The sequence below is a fragment of the Terrapene carolina genome, unplaced genomic scaffold (assembly GCF_002925995.2).
Source record: "Terrapene carolina triunguis isolate 2854851 unplaced genomic scaffold, T_m_triunguis-2.0 Scaffold34021, whole genome shotgun sequence".
NCBI lineage: Eukaryota > Metazoa > Chordata > Testudines > Emydidae > Terrapene > Terrapene triunguis.
Genome location: NW_020698372.1, coordinates 1,125,585 through 1,141,677, shown reverse-complemented (window position 1 = coordinate 1,141,677; position 16,093 = coordinate 1,125,585). Strand labels below are relative to the sequence as shown.

The following is a 16,093-nucleotide window of genomic DNA, read 5'->3' as shown; positions in this document are numbered from 1 at the left end:
CCTATAGCAGGCAGATGTGGGATAATCTGTCCCCATGAAGGTCTCCTCCTAATATACACCCTGAAGCATGAGGTTTTAAACCCTTCCAGTACTCTTTTAGGGCTGGTCCACACTAACCCCTCACTTCGAACTAAGATACGCAACTTCAGCTACGTTATAAGTCGAATTATCTTAGTTCGAACTTACCGCGGGTCCAAACGCGGCAGGCAGGCTCCCCCGTCGACTCCGCATACTCCTCTCGCGGAGCAGGAGTACCGGCGTCGACGGCGAGCACTTCCGGGATCGATCCGGGATCGATTTATCGCGTCTAGACAAGACATGATAAATCGATCCCAGAAGATCGATTGCTTACTGCCGGACCCGGAGGTAAGTATAGACGTACCCTTAGTGTTACCCGGGGTTCTTTCAGTTTCAAGCAAGAGGTTCCTTCTAATTATTGATTAACCAGGTGTGGGTTTTTCCAGAGTCTGCAGCTCTGAGACCCCAATAGACATTCCTGCTCTTTTAAAATGCATGTATCAGCAACTTCAACACAATTCTTATCAGGAAGGACGCGGGGTCAAGCTGCCCCTTCTGTGGCACCCCAAAACCCCCTCCCCTCCTGCCTTGGTCAAGCTGAGTTTGCTGAATGGCCAATTTACAGCTTGCTGACTAGGTTGCTTTTTAACAAAAAGCCATAGTGGTTTTAGGCACTTTACTGGTTTGCCAAAGTCTCCCCGTACATTAGCATTAACTGTTGTAACTCTAGACAGTCTTGCGATCCATATAAACATCCCGTCCTTCCTCCTAAGTCTTTGTGCATCCCAGAATGCACTTCCCTACCATGCTACCGATGCCCTACTTTGTGCATGTACATAAGGTGCTCTGTTCCCTATGAGACAGCTGCTCAGATTTTCCCAGAATGCAGTGAGAAAACAGCGATACAAACTAAGCTAGGGAGCGTGGAGGGTGCAGATATATGGTTGTGTTTTGAATAAAGCAGCTGTGTGGGCACAAGTCAGTCATGGTTGTGTAATCAGGTGAGGAAAAATTGTCATGAATTGGTTAAAAAGAAGTTATAATGGTAGGGTAGACATGGCCTTACAATGATCGCTGTCTTAACCACAAATGCCAGTGTCAAGAAGGTGTTAACAAACAAATAGGTTTCTATGTTTCATAGTCTGTTTCTCAGCCGCTTTTACAGGATGTCTGTTATTTACTTCTTCAGCCCTACCAACAACTTTTCTATAAAAAAAAGAAAATGTTTAAAGTAGAAAAATAAAATCATGAATAAAGATGCACAACAAATTGTTAAATTATAACATATGCCTGGAGTGCTTAAAAAAATATAATCCCTGATTAACTTTTACTTGGCTACACACTCCCTAAACAGAACAATCAACAGTTTATCTTAATAGCCTATAATGTTTTCTCACACAAAACAATATCTAAAGATACAGGGCCTTACTCTGTTCCCACTTATCCCAGCTTTACATTGATTTAATTCCTGATTCATACCAAGAACAAAATCAGGCCTTTCAAAAGCGTGACTACAGTTCTGTCAGCAATGAAGTCTGCTGTTCTTTTTAAATTGAACTACAAACAGACATTTGCTGAAGATAATATTGGGAAAAAAATGCCTACATGGCTTTGATTACACTATGAAAATTCATAAGCAATTTTTTGCAGTGGTGTAGTTTCCCAGATGCTACCAATGTGAGATGGTGACAAAACATTTTTAACCACTACATCACCTAACCCTACCTGATCCTATCACTGCAGTACTTTACTTATGATATCTACCATACGCTAAAGGGAAAATCAAACTTAACACAAGATGTTACCCAGTTGACTCGAATATAGTGCTGAACTCCAACCCAGCCTTCACTGTAGACACACTATATAAACTGTCACATATCAAAAATTTTAAAAGTTAGAAAAGAAAACAAAGAAAAACAAATAAACAAAAAGAAAACACAAATGAACAAAACCTGAGCTGCTAGGGGCAGACAGAATATTAAACTTACGATGATTTCTCACTTAAGATTTCAATGGAGTTACTCCAGATTCATAATGAGAGCAGAATATAACACCAAGAGAGTGGTCCTCATTCCTAATTACAACTAGGGAGTTGAATCCTGTTTGCATCAGGCTGTGATGGCACAACAGGTGGTTTATCCTTTGAAATAGTTCTGGAAATCATTACCAAGCACCATTAGTATTAGGAATGTGACCTGAACCAACAGCAGGGCCGCTCCAGGCACCAGCTTAACAAGCAGGTGCTTGGGGCGGCCAAGGGAGAGGGGCGGCACGTGCGGCAATTCGGGGGCGGCAGGTCCCTCACTCCCTCTAGGAGCGAAGAACCTACCACCGAACTGCCGCCGCCGATCGCGGCTTTTTTCCCCCCCCAATTGCTGCCGCCGGTCGCGATTGCGATCGCGGCCTTTTTTTTTTTTTTTTTTTTTTGCTTGGGGCAGCAGAAATGCTGGAGCCGGCCCTGACCAACAGGCACAGTGAGAAAGGAGGACTCTCAGTATTATGAAATGACACTGACAATCATTTCAAGGAAAGACCTGCGGAGGCAGGATCAATGTGACTACGAGGGAGAGTGGAAAACAAATAGAAGGCAGGTAGGCAGGCAGAGAAAATAAAGAGGGGCAGACAAAAACAAGTAAGCCACAATTCTTGCCCTATACTGCTGCAAGAGGCAACAGGCTGCATTTGCCTCTCTGGGCAAAACGTGCATGTCCAGCACCGAGCAGGGCAGTTACACCGGGAGCGGGCGGTGGGGGGGTGTAGGGGAAAGATTCACACCCAGAGTAAGGCTGTGGCAGTATCACCACCTTCCCCCTCCCTAGGTTGCTCTGCTGGAGTAAGGAAGCTTTAAAATCTAGCCTGGTTTGCACACAGCGTTGTCTGTAGAGGCTGCCTAGGAAAGATGCTGAATCAGCATCTCTCACAGCCAACCTGGCTCAACCTTCGTCTGGGTCGGCTTCCCCTCCCCCCACAGCTGCACTGGCTAGTTCCAGGTCACTGGCAGAACAGAGGTGAAGGATGGTGTGGACTGTTTCCAGCAGGAACCTAGGGCATGGTTCTGGCCCAATATTATATTTATTTGGATGTGACTATTGGACCAAAAACCCAAACATGAAGACAAATAAAAACACAGTCCTTAACATTCTGCCTATCCTTGTGGGGATTTCCTTTGCTGCAGGATGAATTCTAGTGATACTTAGCACATAATTCATCATCATCATCATCATGATAATAATGTATTTGTTTTGCAGTGGCACCTAAAGACCCCATTCAGAGATCAAGCCCCACTGCTCTAGGCACTATGCACACATATCATTAAAAGACAGGCCCTGCCTGAGAATGATTCTGCAACTAGATGCATGTGAGTAGACCCCTGCCCTCTGCAGAACTCCCCTGACTTTGCAAGGGTCTGTCTGCAGTTAGGATTGAGACCTGAATAGCTGTCTTTCACATGACAAGGGAGATTTTCAGGCATCCATTCATTGTACAGGAGAAAGCTGTCACTCAAGTAAAGACATCTTGCATAATAGCAAAAGGAAATACATAAAGCTACTGGTTAAGCAAATTATTTCTCATCTATATACTTTGGTATTTCCAGTGTGAAAATTCATTTCTAAAGCTACTTGCAACGCTGCCCAACTCTATCAGGTCCCATACAGCACTACAGAAGACCCATCAGGCCAGTAAAATATTGAGGGTCTGATTTTCCACTGTTACACTGGTTTTACATCACTGTGATTCCCCAGAGGAAAGTGACATCGCACCAGTGTAACACTGTGTAATGAAGTGGAGAATCAGGCCCTTATTTGTCTTTCTATATTAAACTAAATACCTTAAAAGTGAATCCAGCCCTGAGGTGGATTGATTTCAATGGAGTTTCACTAGGGATGAATTTGGCCTTTGTTTCCTTTGGGTGAAATAGTGTGTTCATCTTTTAGGACCTTGCAAACACTTAGGGTTTGCCTGCACCAGGGTTTTTAATCTCAAGATAACTGATTGCCCATAAAGTCTAGGGAGCTAACATATTGGTAAAGGCTAGTGTGGACCCTCCACAAAGAAATGCTTGTACCACGACATACGATTTTGTGGTCCATTTTAGGCTGAGCTCAGTTCTGGATCAAATATTTGGGAAATGTCCACACCTGCTTTTACAAGCCAGTTAACTAAAGGTATAAACTCTGCTGAGTAGGAACTGTCTTTATTCTTTGTATCGTACAGCACAGTGTGAAACAATTAACAAATGTTGCCACTAAACAAATAATAAATAAAAAATAACGGGGATTGTTCATCTTTATGCATTTGAGGAACAGAGTTTTTAAATGAAGATAAAATAATATATAGATGATATCAGAACTAATTATTTTAGGGGATTGCAACAGAATCTCAGCATAATGAGACAGTGTTTGAAATATATGTACGTTTCCAAGACACTGTATGGGACAGTATTTCACTACCTACAGTTTCAATCCATTTTGAAATGTCACTAATGTTTGACCTCCTTGTCACAGTTCTTTTTGATGGTTACCCCAGCGATATAAAATTTGTTAGTGGTTAAAAATGAAAATCTTTGGTATATTATTTCTGCTCTTTTCTATCTGATAGTCTGCTGATAAACAGCTTGGGCCAGATTCCCAGCTGGTATAAATCAACACAACTCTACTGAAGTCAATGAAGCGGTACAGATTTACACCAGCTAAAGATTTGGCCTTTCCTGCCTCAAAACCCCCATATTTATTTGCTCTGTGGGTTTATGTTTGCTGAGCTGTGCTGCAAAGGCTTGACTGTGACACCTATATTTCTGGTGCACGTATCTCACTCACCACAGAGGTAGCTCTGAAATCTCTAGCGCTGTAAAAGGCAGTGCTATCTGTTCATGTTCTAGTATCTTTTCAGAGCACAAAACCACAGAATAATTAAAAAATTCACATATGACCCACAGGTAGCAAAATGCATTATATCTGACTAACATTTAGTACCCGTCTTTGCAGGCAATACATAGGTGGAGCTGATCAGCAGATCTTATATATATATAATTAGAGCTAGTCCTGGGTACCTACAGAACCCACGGCCAAGAAGGACCTCCAGTTTGTAGGAGAACCTCAAATTTCACATGGGACCATGTGGTCTATAAATACTTTAGTGTGCTGATCGGTGCTAAAAGCAGGTTGAAGTTCAGCTTGTTTTCTGCTGGTTTACACTGGAAGAAGGCCCATTAGCCAGGCTCTTTCTCAATACCCACATGAAGGGAGGGGACAAAGGGGAGATCTCTGTCTCCCTCTCTATCCCAGTTATACGTAGGAGGGGAGATCTACCATCCTTATCTGTTGACCTCATAAGGGGTGACTAAGCAGAGGTAAGGGGCTAGAGTAAACAGAGAGAGGAGAGACTGAAATAGCCCTGAGCTCAAAGGATAACCACCCTGTGGCCCTTTAAGATCATGATACTAAAGAATCAAGGGCAATGCATAAATGGTTCTGACTAGCCTATGGAAAGCGATAAAGTAGAAGACTATTTTCCAGTTTTCTTATCTATAAACTGTGAACGATGGGGATAGAATAACAACACTGCCACAGGGTATGCAGAATTCTAATGATACATCCAGATGCCTTCAATAATGGTCTTACAGTTTTGGTGGCTTCCTCAGCAAGAGGCTGACAGCAAGATGACCAGAGAGCCCGATCCTAACCTCACAGCTCACATGCTCTCTCTCACTGTTGTGTTCCCAAGGGCTCACATTTTGCATCGCTGGCTTCCCTCGGCCAACAGGAGTGAAAGCTGCTGGGTTCCTAATTCAAGATGCCTTACAATCCTATTTCGCTGAATCATGATGAAGGTCATCATATGACTTTGGGAAAACTTGCATCACCTCACTTTTCCCATCTGTAAAACGATGACAATGCCCACGCACAGGTGAGTTGCAAGGCTTAATTCACGCATATCTGTAAATGCTTCAAGGTCCTTTGAGACATTGCAGGCACATAGATGCTATGGTGGTGGGTAATTAAATAGCATAGTATATTAGCAAAATAGCATAGTATACTAGCTGAGAAACAAAAGCCAGAATTTAAACATAGTTTGTTCCAGATAAGTAAGCATGTATAGTCTACCTTAGACACACGTAGCAAGGAAGTGTGGTTTACAAGGGACTAATCATACAATAGAGGGCAAAACAATCTAGATCTGTTTTTTGAACCACAGACTTGTTACTTTGGGGCTGCTTTTAACCTGGCATTGAGAACATTTGTCACTACAATTTTTCTTCCCTGATAGTAAGGAACAACATGTGGGTAAAGGGTTACAGTAATATACATTTTTTTTTCTTTTGAAATATATACAAATAAAAATTAGACTTCAAAATTTTGTCAGGAAGAAATATTAGCGAACAGACAGCCTATACCTTTGTATACATTTATTTTTGGGGTAAATATATATTTTACTTTGGATATTGTTCTTAATATTCAAATGACTGAAACAAAATGAAACTTTTAATTGATTTAGAAATAGGCATAAAATATATTAATGCAATATTAAGTTTGTAAATTAAAAGAGACAATCTATCCAGGGCCGGCTTTGGCTTTTTTGCTGCCCCAGGCAAAAAAGCCTCCGGCCGGCCGGAGCCGGGGGGGGGGGGGGGGGCGGGGGGGGGGGGCCAGAGGGGGGGGGGGCCGGAGCCCTGGGAGGAGGGCAGCGAGCCCCGGCGGGGGCTCGGCTCTCCCCATGGCGGCCAGAGCACCGGGGGCAGGGCGGCGAGCCCCGGCGAGGGCTCGGCTCTCCCCCCCACCCCGGCGGCCAGAGCGCCGGGGGCAGGGCGGCGAGCCCAGCTGTGGCCCCGCTCTCCCCGGCGGCCGGAGCGCCGCGCTACCCCCCTCCAGGTGCCGCCCCAAGCACTAGCTTGGGTGCCTGGTGCCTGGAGCCGGCCCTGAATCTATCAATTCCTCTCTACTGCTGATTTATGCGGGAGTAGATGGAACAAGTGACTGAAATCTACACTATGATGTATGTGCTTCCACTTTCTCTTGGGGAAAAAAAAGGTGTGGGAGATTTACCTATATAACTGTTGTTCCTTTGTTTTCTGGGTATTGTATCTTTATAACTCTACAGACTCTGCTGTGTGCAGAGACAGGCAGCCATTTTATGTTCAGTTCAATAAAGCTTGTCATAAGAGAAACATTGGACTTTGCTATGGGTTTTCCCCTGTATTGTTCTCTTAATCTAAAATGAAGTTCAATATGACTGAGAATGTCTGTTTTCTCTTTATGGACAGGAAAAACGTAAAATGAGGCTCCAGTTTTAAATTAAACAGTGTTTTACTCACAGATCTGTGTCACTCTGGTCCAGAGACTCTACTTCAGCTTGACTTTCATTATGGACAGAGTCAGATTCCTGCACTTGGCACAGTTCCTCATCTGTGATTATATCAAACACTGCATCATCTGGTGGTTTGGAGGTTTCATTTGTAACTGTGCCATAAAAGTACATCAAAAGAAAGGCAGTCATAACGTAACAGGCAGCATCAGTGTTTTTATTTTTTAAACAGAGCTTATGTATCTGGACCATTATTCTGCCTATACAGTAGTTTTCACATACTGCAAGTGCTAGAGGGACTCTCCAGGGTGACTCACTTGCATTAAAATATACATGGCTATTTGTATCGATCTATCAATATTAACATATACTAACAAGCTCCACAACTACTCTGGGACAAGTTCCGCCTGGACTTACACCCCATTAACATCACTGGGGTTGCACAGAGTGTAAATTGAGCAGGATTTGACCACATGAACCCTGACAGGAAGCCCAATAATCTCATTTATCTCACATTTGCACATGAAAAGAACTAACCTGTACCTTCCTGGGTCGGAGACACCGGTGAATTTAGCAGAGCTGGTGGTTCTTCTTGGCTGGCTCGGGATCCAAAGTCATCCGTGTAATCCACGATCACCCTAGGTTTATTGAAGCAAGCTCTACAGCACCGCTCCTTCTTGCCACTGTGTTTGGTCATCATATAGTTGTTACAGCAGTAATAGCAGAAAATGCGACCGCACAGTCTAGAAATTAAAAAGAACAAATGCAAAGGTATGAGAATGTTACACCGATGGCTTAAAAATAGAATTAGGTAAGATGTGCATTGACAGTGCTTGGGGTTCTGGTCATAAAGGTCATGTACCCTGGGAAAGCATGAAGTTTTTTGTAGGTTACATGGCAAAAATCACAATGCAGACAATTCTGCCTTTTAAGGTTCAGAAAGACTTACTGGATCGTGAATGTTCAGAGGGGCACATTTTTCCTTTATAGTCTCAATAAAAATAAATTACACAGGAACAGAAGTTTCCAGAGGGTAAAAACAATTAAAAATACTATTTACAAACAAGACTACAACAAGTAAAGAACACATATTTAGTGATTTTCAATGGGCCTGATCTTGTTCCTATTGAAGTCAATGGCGAAACACCCATTTTAATGGGAGTAAAAACAGGCCACGTATCGATATTCACTCAAACCATCCCTAACCTAAATCCTTCACTGCATAAGCTGCACAGCCTCCAAAAAAGGGAAGCAGCAGCAATATAAAATATTGATTTCTGTGAGTCAGAAAGAGAGCTACCCAAGGATATTTGGTCATTATAAGAATCAGTCAAATAGTTTTTTTAATTGATTTGTTAAGAGTTTGTTGATGAAAAGACCTCAGTTCAGTTTGCTGCTATTCATTAGGTTTTAATACTAGCTGTTTTTCATAAGTATTCAGACAACCACTGGGTATTGGTGAAAATGTTTGCAAGTTTCACAAACATTAGTAAAAATCATTCTTCATCTGAAAAATCATACTAGAAGTAAGTTATTAGCTACTAACTAATCACGACCCGATATTTACGACTTTAAAATGTCATTGATTAAGTGACTAATCACACATCATGAATAAAGAGTGAAACAGTCACAGGCCACCCCATTGCCTGAAATTTTTCATCCAAACTTTGTGAATATATCTGGAGAAATCACAAACATGTAACTATTAATTCACAAATAGCAAAGGGTTAAAATTTGCAGCAAATAATTCAATCAACTGTCAGATTTTTTGAACAGGCCACATCAAAATCAAATCTTGCTATTTAGAGTCATTGTTTCTCAACATATCTTTTAGTAGTGAAAGTTATGTCTGTATAGAACCTAATTCAATGCGGCATCAATCCTGACTGGGTCAGTACTGTAATAAAATAATAACAGTACCATCGTACTGAACAATTCTTAAAAGCACATATACCAAGTGCGGACAGCATATAATATACATATTATAACAATGTATAATATTGAAACATTGGATATTTTACATGGAACCTATCATATAACGTGTCATAGGTCAAGAAACTGACCTGCAGTGGTGTCGGCGCATCATCCAAGTAAACTCTCGCTGACAGCTCAGGCAATGATTTACTTCTGTGTCACCAAGCCATCTTTGCTCTTCACAGAGCTTCTGCTGAAATTCCAGTGCATCTGATTTCTGCCAAAGGGCATCCTTATCCCTGTGGAGACACGTGTAAAGAAGAGCAATCCATTTTAGAAACATCACTGTTTGTTTTTAACTAATCTCAACTCTGCTCCTGGAAGAAAACTCTATACCGTAAAGTGCTGTTATTTAACTCTGAAGTACACAAATCTGAAATAGCTCACTCCCTGCACTTTTAACTAAGTTACACCGGGATTTACAAATGTATATACACCACCAAAAGGTGTGATTGGCCTTTGCAGACAGAACCTCAGAATATAACAATTGCCATACTGGATCAGTACCATGGCCCCAGTTCAGGAAAGCACTTAAGTGTGCACTTAATTTTAAGTTGCACTCAATGGGCAATGCCTAGAAGGCTTCAGTTGAAGGCACATTATTCTCCTTACTGCAGCGAGTTCTATCAAAGATATCCCAGAAGCACATCTGGATCAGACTGTAGCTGTAAGACATGGTTTGCTCTGTGGGAGAGTGAGGAGAGCTGTCCTGCAGCTGACCCCCCCAGAATTCTGCCTGGGGACAGAATTGGGGGGGGGGGGGTGCATGTTACTTGAAGTGTTCTGTCATCCTTTGAAAGGATGTGGTCGAGACTCCCTCTTGCATTAGTCCACCCTCAAAGGTTAGGTACAATCGTGTGGAATTTAGGCTTTCTGACGTGGAGGTGCCTCAACAGCAAAAAAGTTTTGCAGCACTTGAGGTAAACTGTCAAGTGAGACCTCAAACCACAAAGGCTAACAACACAGCGCTAACCATCTCACAACACCTATCACTACCTGACATCTTAGCTCAACTTTTTGCAGCTGGGCATAGAAGCAGAATCTTACACCCTAGTTACAAGGGAGGTTGCACTGTATATTTGCCAAAGGGAAGGACTAGGAGTTAGGAGTTATAGTCTCAGCTCTGGCACTAACTTGCTCTGAGGTCTTGGTCATGTCATTTAATCTCTGTTTCTCAGTTTACCAATCTGTAGAAAAATATGGTAATACTTATGTACATCACAGGGTGTATGAGGATCCATTAGTTAATGGTTAGACACTCTTTGAAAATGTTAAGTGATATCAAGGGCTAAGTATGTGAGCCAAACTTTGCTCTCGATTACATCTTCTTCTGGTTCCTCAGTATATAAGTTACACTAATTTAGACTCTCTTACACACCTGTAAATAGCTGTAATGAGATCGAAGGGATTCTAAATTAGCATAAGGGAGTCTTCATTTATGCATCACCTGTGAATCTGACCTCTGGAAAGAATCAAGAAGTGAGAAAGAAATGCTACCTATCTTGACCCTACTGTATTGTTAGTCACCAACACCATCAGATGCAGGAAAGGTAATAAAGAAAGGACTTCATTTTTTTTCAGTGACTTCATAGATTTATGTCTTCTTGCACTTTAAAAACAGATGTCAGCTGAGACCATAACTCCTTGGAAAGGCCAAGAAAACAGACATTAATACGAAAACCCACATTCTCTTGTATGATTGAACAATACCAAAAGCTTCTGTGCGTCCTGATCAGAAGAATGTGCTAATGCCCTGGCTGTGTACTATGAGCTAATAAACTTTTGAAAGTTGTGACAATATTTGGAAGAGAAATATCTGCTGTAGGTTTCTCAGATTAAAAGGAGGCAAGAACTCCAGTATTAGCTCCTACTCCTGAACCAGATTCAGGAAGATAGAATGGCTCAGGAAAGGAATGACACAGTTAAAGGAACTTCTTTGTAGAAGGATCCTCTGATGAACAGTTTATGTCTAAAGCTGCACTGGGTTTTCACTCTTCATCTAGTAAAGGTGGAGAGGTTTTTGCAGCACGCACAAGCTTTTGCGTGAAGACAAGAATACATAGATCAGAAGTGAGAAACCACTGTTAGTACTTGGTTGCTATTTAACAAATGGTTTATTTTGTAATGGCAATTTAACACCATTAACTGAAGTAGCTGCACATCTGCAAGTTATGTCAGCATGTCTGCAGCACTTGGCTTGCTGACAGACAAAACCATCCATTTTTTAACATAAACCACAATCTGTATTTGTCTCGTTCACTCCAGAATTGTTATGATACACATAGAGAGCCTACAGGAGTCTTCCTTCGAGAGGAAGGCCGGTCTGTAGTTAAGACACAGGACTGGGACTCAGGAGAGCTGGGTTCAGTTTACAGCTCTGCACCAGATCGCATGTGTCACCTTGGGCAAGTCACTTGGGGCCAGATTTTCAAAGCTGCTAAGCTTTCCTTTAGTAGTTAAATAAGGGCTAGATTGCCAAAAGGGATGCATCCAGCAGCTCCTGTTGTGACACTTGTCAGCACCCATTAACTTCAATGAATCTGCACCAATTTAAACCAGCTGAGCGTTTGCCTGTTGGGTTTGCTATTTAAAGGCTGATCACACTGGGCTCAATCGTGGGCCAGACTATGGGCCAGGACAGAGGATTAAGGGGGTGAGATGACTCCTTGCTTCCCTGCCTGGGCTACCCATATTATGGATCAGAATGTAGGTGGGACGGCAGTTGCTGCTGAGCTATTACTCCGGCAACCACGCGAGTGAATGAGGCATGGGTGAGCAATGGGCGGAGCCTTTCTCATATTTTTCACCCTCCATTTCCCCACAATGCACCAGTCAGCATCGTTCTCTGAATAACAATTTGGTCGCAGCCCAGTCCCTTATCCAGGGCAGCCTGCAAGGTGCTCTCTGTAAGTGATGGTTACTGGAGATAAATATTTGCTAGAAAAAAATATTGAAACATTTTTGGCGAGGGAGGGGGAAAAACATATGCTATATATAGAATGACATGGACTTTGCAAAACAGATACAAGCAGAGAAAGAGCTAGATCACATTTTGTCTATTTTACTTTTCATAATGTGCCCTAACCATTTAACCTCACTCCCAATGTTGTGTCACAGAATTTGGCCATTACATTTATTTTCTGTTCAGGAATAAAAGATTAATCTCTCCACACAGCACCATTTAAAATCCTCCACAATAGAACCTATACATTATTTTTTTAATACCAACCTGAGAAGTTCTATCAAACGTTCTTCAAGGAATTGCTTTGTTCTAGTTAGATCGTCTAGCTCGGCCAACAACTTCTGATCATTGCTGTCTCTGTCTGCTGTCGCCTTGTTGAGTTTGTCACCGTACTCTTTGACTTGCTCATTCGCTTTGTCAACTTCCTTTTGGGTCCTGTTTAAATGCAAATTAATTGTTCTTAAAGAAGTGCCTTCTGCCATTTATCTTGACGAAAGCTGTAGTTTTAGTGAACTCTTTCTCAGTGTGAACACAATATTATATAGAACAACGTGCTTTAGTTTTTTGACACTTTTGAAGCTGTGCATAGATACATTACCTGTGGGCACCTTTGACAATTAGTAACTTCTGGGGATGCGGGTACTATTTCCTGCTCCCTTTTCATAGTTGTGTTTGTGATGGCTGCCCTCGTGGCTGCACACCAGGGATTGAACCAGGTAGCATGAACTGCTACAGCTTAAGCTAAGAGCCAAGGCTCTCTGGGTGAGTCTGTAAAGACCCATATCCCCTGCAGACTGGGCACAGAGGACAATCCAGAGTATAAACATATCAGTGGTTTACAAGTTCACAAAAGGTCTACTAAGTATGCTATTAATTTGCAGTACCACAAAACAAAAAAATTTACAAAGGAGCTAAAAACCCTTTACCACTGAGTACAAGAAATATTGACAAGCTCTGCTAATATGACTTCACTTGAGAGTCTCATTCAGACAAATTTGCCTCAGATTTCAAGTGGACAGAGTGAAAGACTTAATGAGGTTTGAGTTGATTTCTGGTGTATTAATTTCAGTCAATAGAACAATTTAAAACTAGAGAATTACTCACAGTCTCAATGGTAAACTTGACAGACTACAGTCTAATTAACTTAATCAATAGACTCCCAGTTGGCACAAGGAATGAACTCACCAGATCAGACACTCAGTTTTGAAATCAGTGGACACTGATTTATACATGGAACTACTTCAGTTGACACCAGATGAGCATCTGGCCCACAAAATAGAAACTAGTGCACACTTAGTTGTAAGAAACTAGAGTGGGTACAAACAGAAATCTGAAAAAGGAATTAAGGGCCCCGATTCTGAAGTCCTCATTCAGGCTCCATAACTCAACTCTCTTTTACATGGGAGCAAGATAAGCATTAGCTCCTTACTTCCAGGTAACAGCTCTGCACAAGGTCAGGCCCAGTGCAGATCTGCTCCATGACCAGAGCTCATCAAGTTGCTGAGGGGCAGATTCTCCATACAAATGAGGACTCTGAGGGCACATCTACAGAGTAAGCAGAAACCCAGGGCAGCGCGTCTCAGAGCCCAGGTCTACAGATTCGGGTTTATGGGGCTCAGACTACAGACATGTAGACATTTGGGCTTGGGCTCTGAAACCCACTCCACTCCCCAGGCTTCAGAGCCCAAGCTCCAATCCAACCCCAAACATCTACACAGCTATTTTTAGTGCCATCGAGCGAGCCTGAGACTGCAGATCCCAGCTCTGAGACTTGCTGTTTCTATTGCCCCAATGGAGCAACACTGATTGATACCAGCTGAGCATATGGCCCAATATCTGTACTTTTATTGGGGTGTGAAGCATCCTGGGGAGTACTGTGTCCTCCCACCCCTACCTGCAGTCTCCATGGCGAGAACTGCCCTGATGGACACTGTGCACTCTCCAGCTGCCAGCTCCATTCCGTAGCTGACTATCCTCTGGACTCATCTAGCTGATTGATAACCAGGGGGACCTGCCCTCCCAGAGCTGCAATCACAGAGCCCAATGAGACAGAGTCACAGACTCCTGCCTCAAGGCATGGGGCAGAGTTTGGTGGCCATGTAGGTGTTATGCAGCCATCCCTGAAAGGATTCTCCTCATTCTTGATCCAAGCAGAGATCCACAGCCCTGGAGTCAGGCCAGGCTGGCTTTGTCCTCCCAGCTCTGTGCTGCAAAATCATTTAGTGCCAGTATTTGTCACCAAGTCCTTACTCAGGCAAAATGCCCATTGAACTCAATAGGAGACCTGCCTGAGCAAGAGCTGCAGAGTGTGTTCCCTTCAACAGCAATTCTTACTTTACTCTTGAGACACCACAGAGGGGCAAAAATAAAACACACCCTCCATGTAAAATGCAGTGCAAATGTTCCAGTCCTCTTTTAAACAGCAGTCAACATTGCTGGACTTTGAATGCTGCATCTAACCCATGCTACAAAGCCTAGCAACACGTAGAATAGTTTCACAAAGGAAACAAGAAATGTGATGACTACAGAACATCAGCTAAGTGAACAAAGGGAAGCTGTATTCTGTGTAATTTCTATGTTTTTCATCTGAAAGGCCACTTAACGTTTCCTACTCAATATTTATGTATTCTCTCCCCTGTCTCATATACTGTACACAACAATATGGTGTACACACTATGATGACTTATCTCCTGTTTGGCTTCTTACAAACAGTACAAGTGAAATAACCAAAGTGCTAACCTCTCCAAGTGTTTTTTCAGCGACATCACCTCCTCGTCTTTTTTTAACCTGGTGGATTCATATTCAGTCAATTGCTCTGTTGCACGCTCCAGTTTGCTAGACAGATCCGTGTTTACAGCCTAGCACAATAATAGAAATATTTCTGTTTAACATACAAAAACATCACTGTATCAACTGTAACTTAGTTACTATGTCACCCAAACAATGCTTTGATAGGGGAGTTTAAGAAGTCCAACCATTAATTAAAACATTATTATTGAATAATCAGACACTATAAGTTGTGTACTGGGGATTGATTACTTATGTCACATTGAATAAGGGATCAATTGTAAAGTATTAAACCATGCCAGTAATTCTTATTAGCCACAGCAGAAGGGCTTTGAGTGGCTTTTGTCTCTTTATCAAAGAATAAAGTACCAAACACAATGATGAAAGAATAAACCACATCAGTATTTAAAACTATTTCACAGTCTGAAATAAGTGCTTAAATAGGAAAACAAAAAGTTTAAAAGAAACTACATTATCATGAGGGGGAAAATGTCAAGTTTATGGCTTCTTCATTAAAACAGAGTTAAATATGAAAGGAAGTGAAAAAGCACCTTCTATTATCTAAACTTTAGAGGTAACATTTTCAGACTTGGGTACACCCCTATATCTGTATTTAGGCACCTAAGTAAAAGTCATCTGGTTCAGGGGGAGAGAACCTCAGTATTTAACTGCTATTTGTGCCTTTGAAAATCTCCCCCTAGTCTGAGAATTTTGACCTGCATGTCTATTATTTGTTCAAGTGCATTCTCAGGCTCCCAGCCAGCTACCAGACAAGTCCCCTGCCTTGTAAATTCTAACACAAGTGACTATTGATGCAAATACTTTAGCACATTTCTTTATTGTAATCAGATTAAGCACCTACGTGAAGCTCTGCAATCTCTTCCTCTGCAGCACACAGCTGTCGTTTCTGCTCCTCAAGCTGCTCTTTTACTTTCTCGCATTCTTCACTGACAGCCTAGTGTAGTCAATAAAGCACTTGTTAGAGTTCACATAAAAGTCATCACCCAGTTTTAAAGTTTACTGTTGATGCAGCATGGACAATTAAAATAT

At 42.1% G+C, this 16,093-nt stretch overlaps 1 protein-coding gene across 2 annotated transcripts in view; it reads right to left on the bottom strand.

The window, feature by feature from the left end:
- The window catches only part of LOC112117866 (FYVE and coiled-coil domain-containing protein 1), an 80,239-nt gene that overhangs the window by 29,617 nt on the left and 34,529 nt on the right, over positions 1 to 16,093 (bottom strand). Inside the window, exons 9-14 of one of the 2 annotated variants that reach the window (XM_026646043.1) lie at positions 15,906 to 15,998; positions 14,996 to 15,114; positions 12,524 to 12,691; positions 9,384 to 9,533; positions 7,858 to 8,063; positions 7,331 to 7,475 (exon numbers count right to left, since the gene is read on the bottom strand). In XM_026646043.1, coding sequence (XP_026501828.1) covers positions 7,331 to 7,475; positions 7,858 to 8,063; positions 9,384 to 9,533; positions 12,524 to 12,691; positions 14,996 to 15,114; positions 15,906 to 15,998 — 881 coding nt within the window. The remainder of the gene's footprint in view (positions 1 to 7,330; positions 7,476 to 7,857; positions 8,064 to 9,383; positions 9,534 to 12,523; positions 12,692 to 14,995; positions 15,115 to 15,905; positions 15,999 to 16,093) is intronic. The other variant, XM_026646044.1, reaches the window with a different exon arrangement.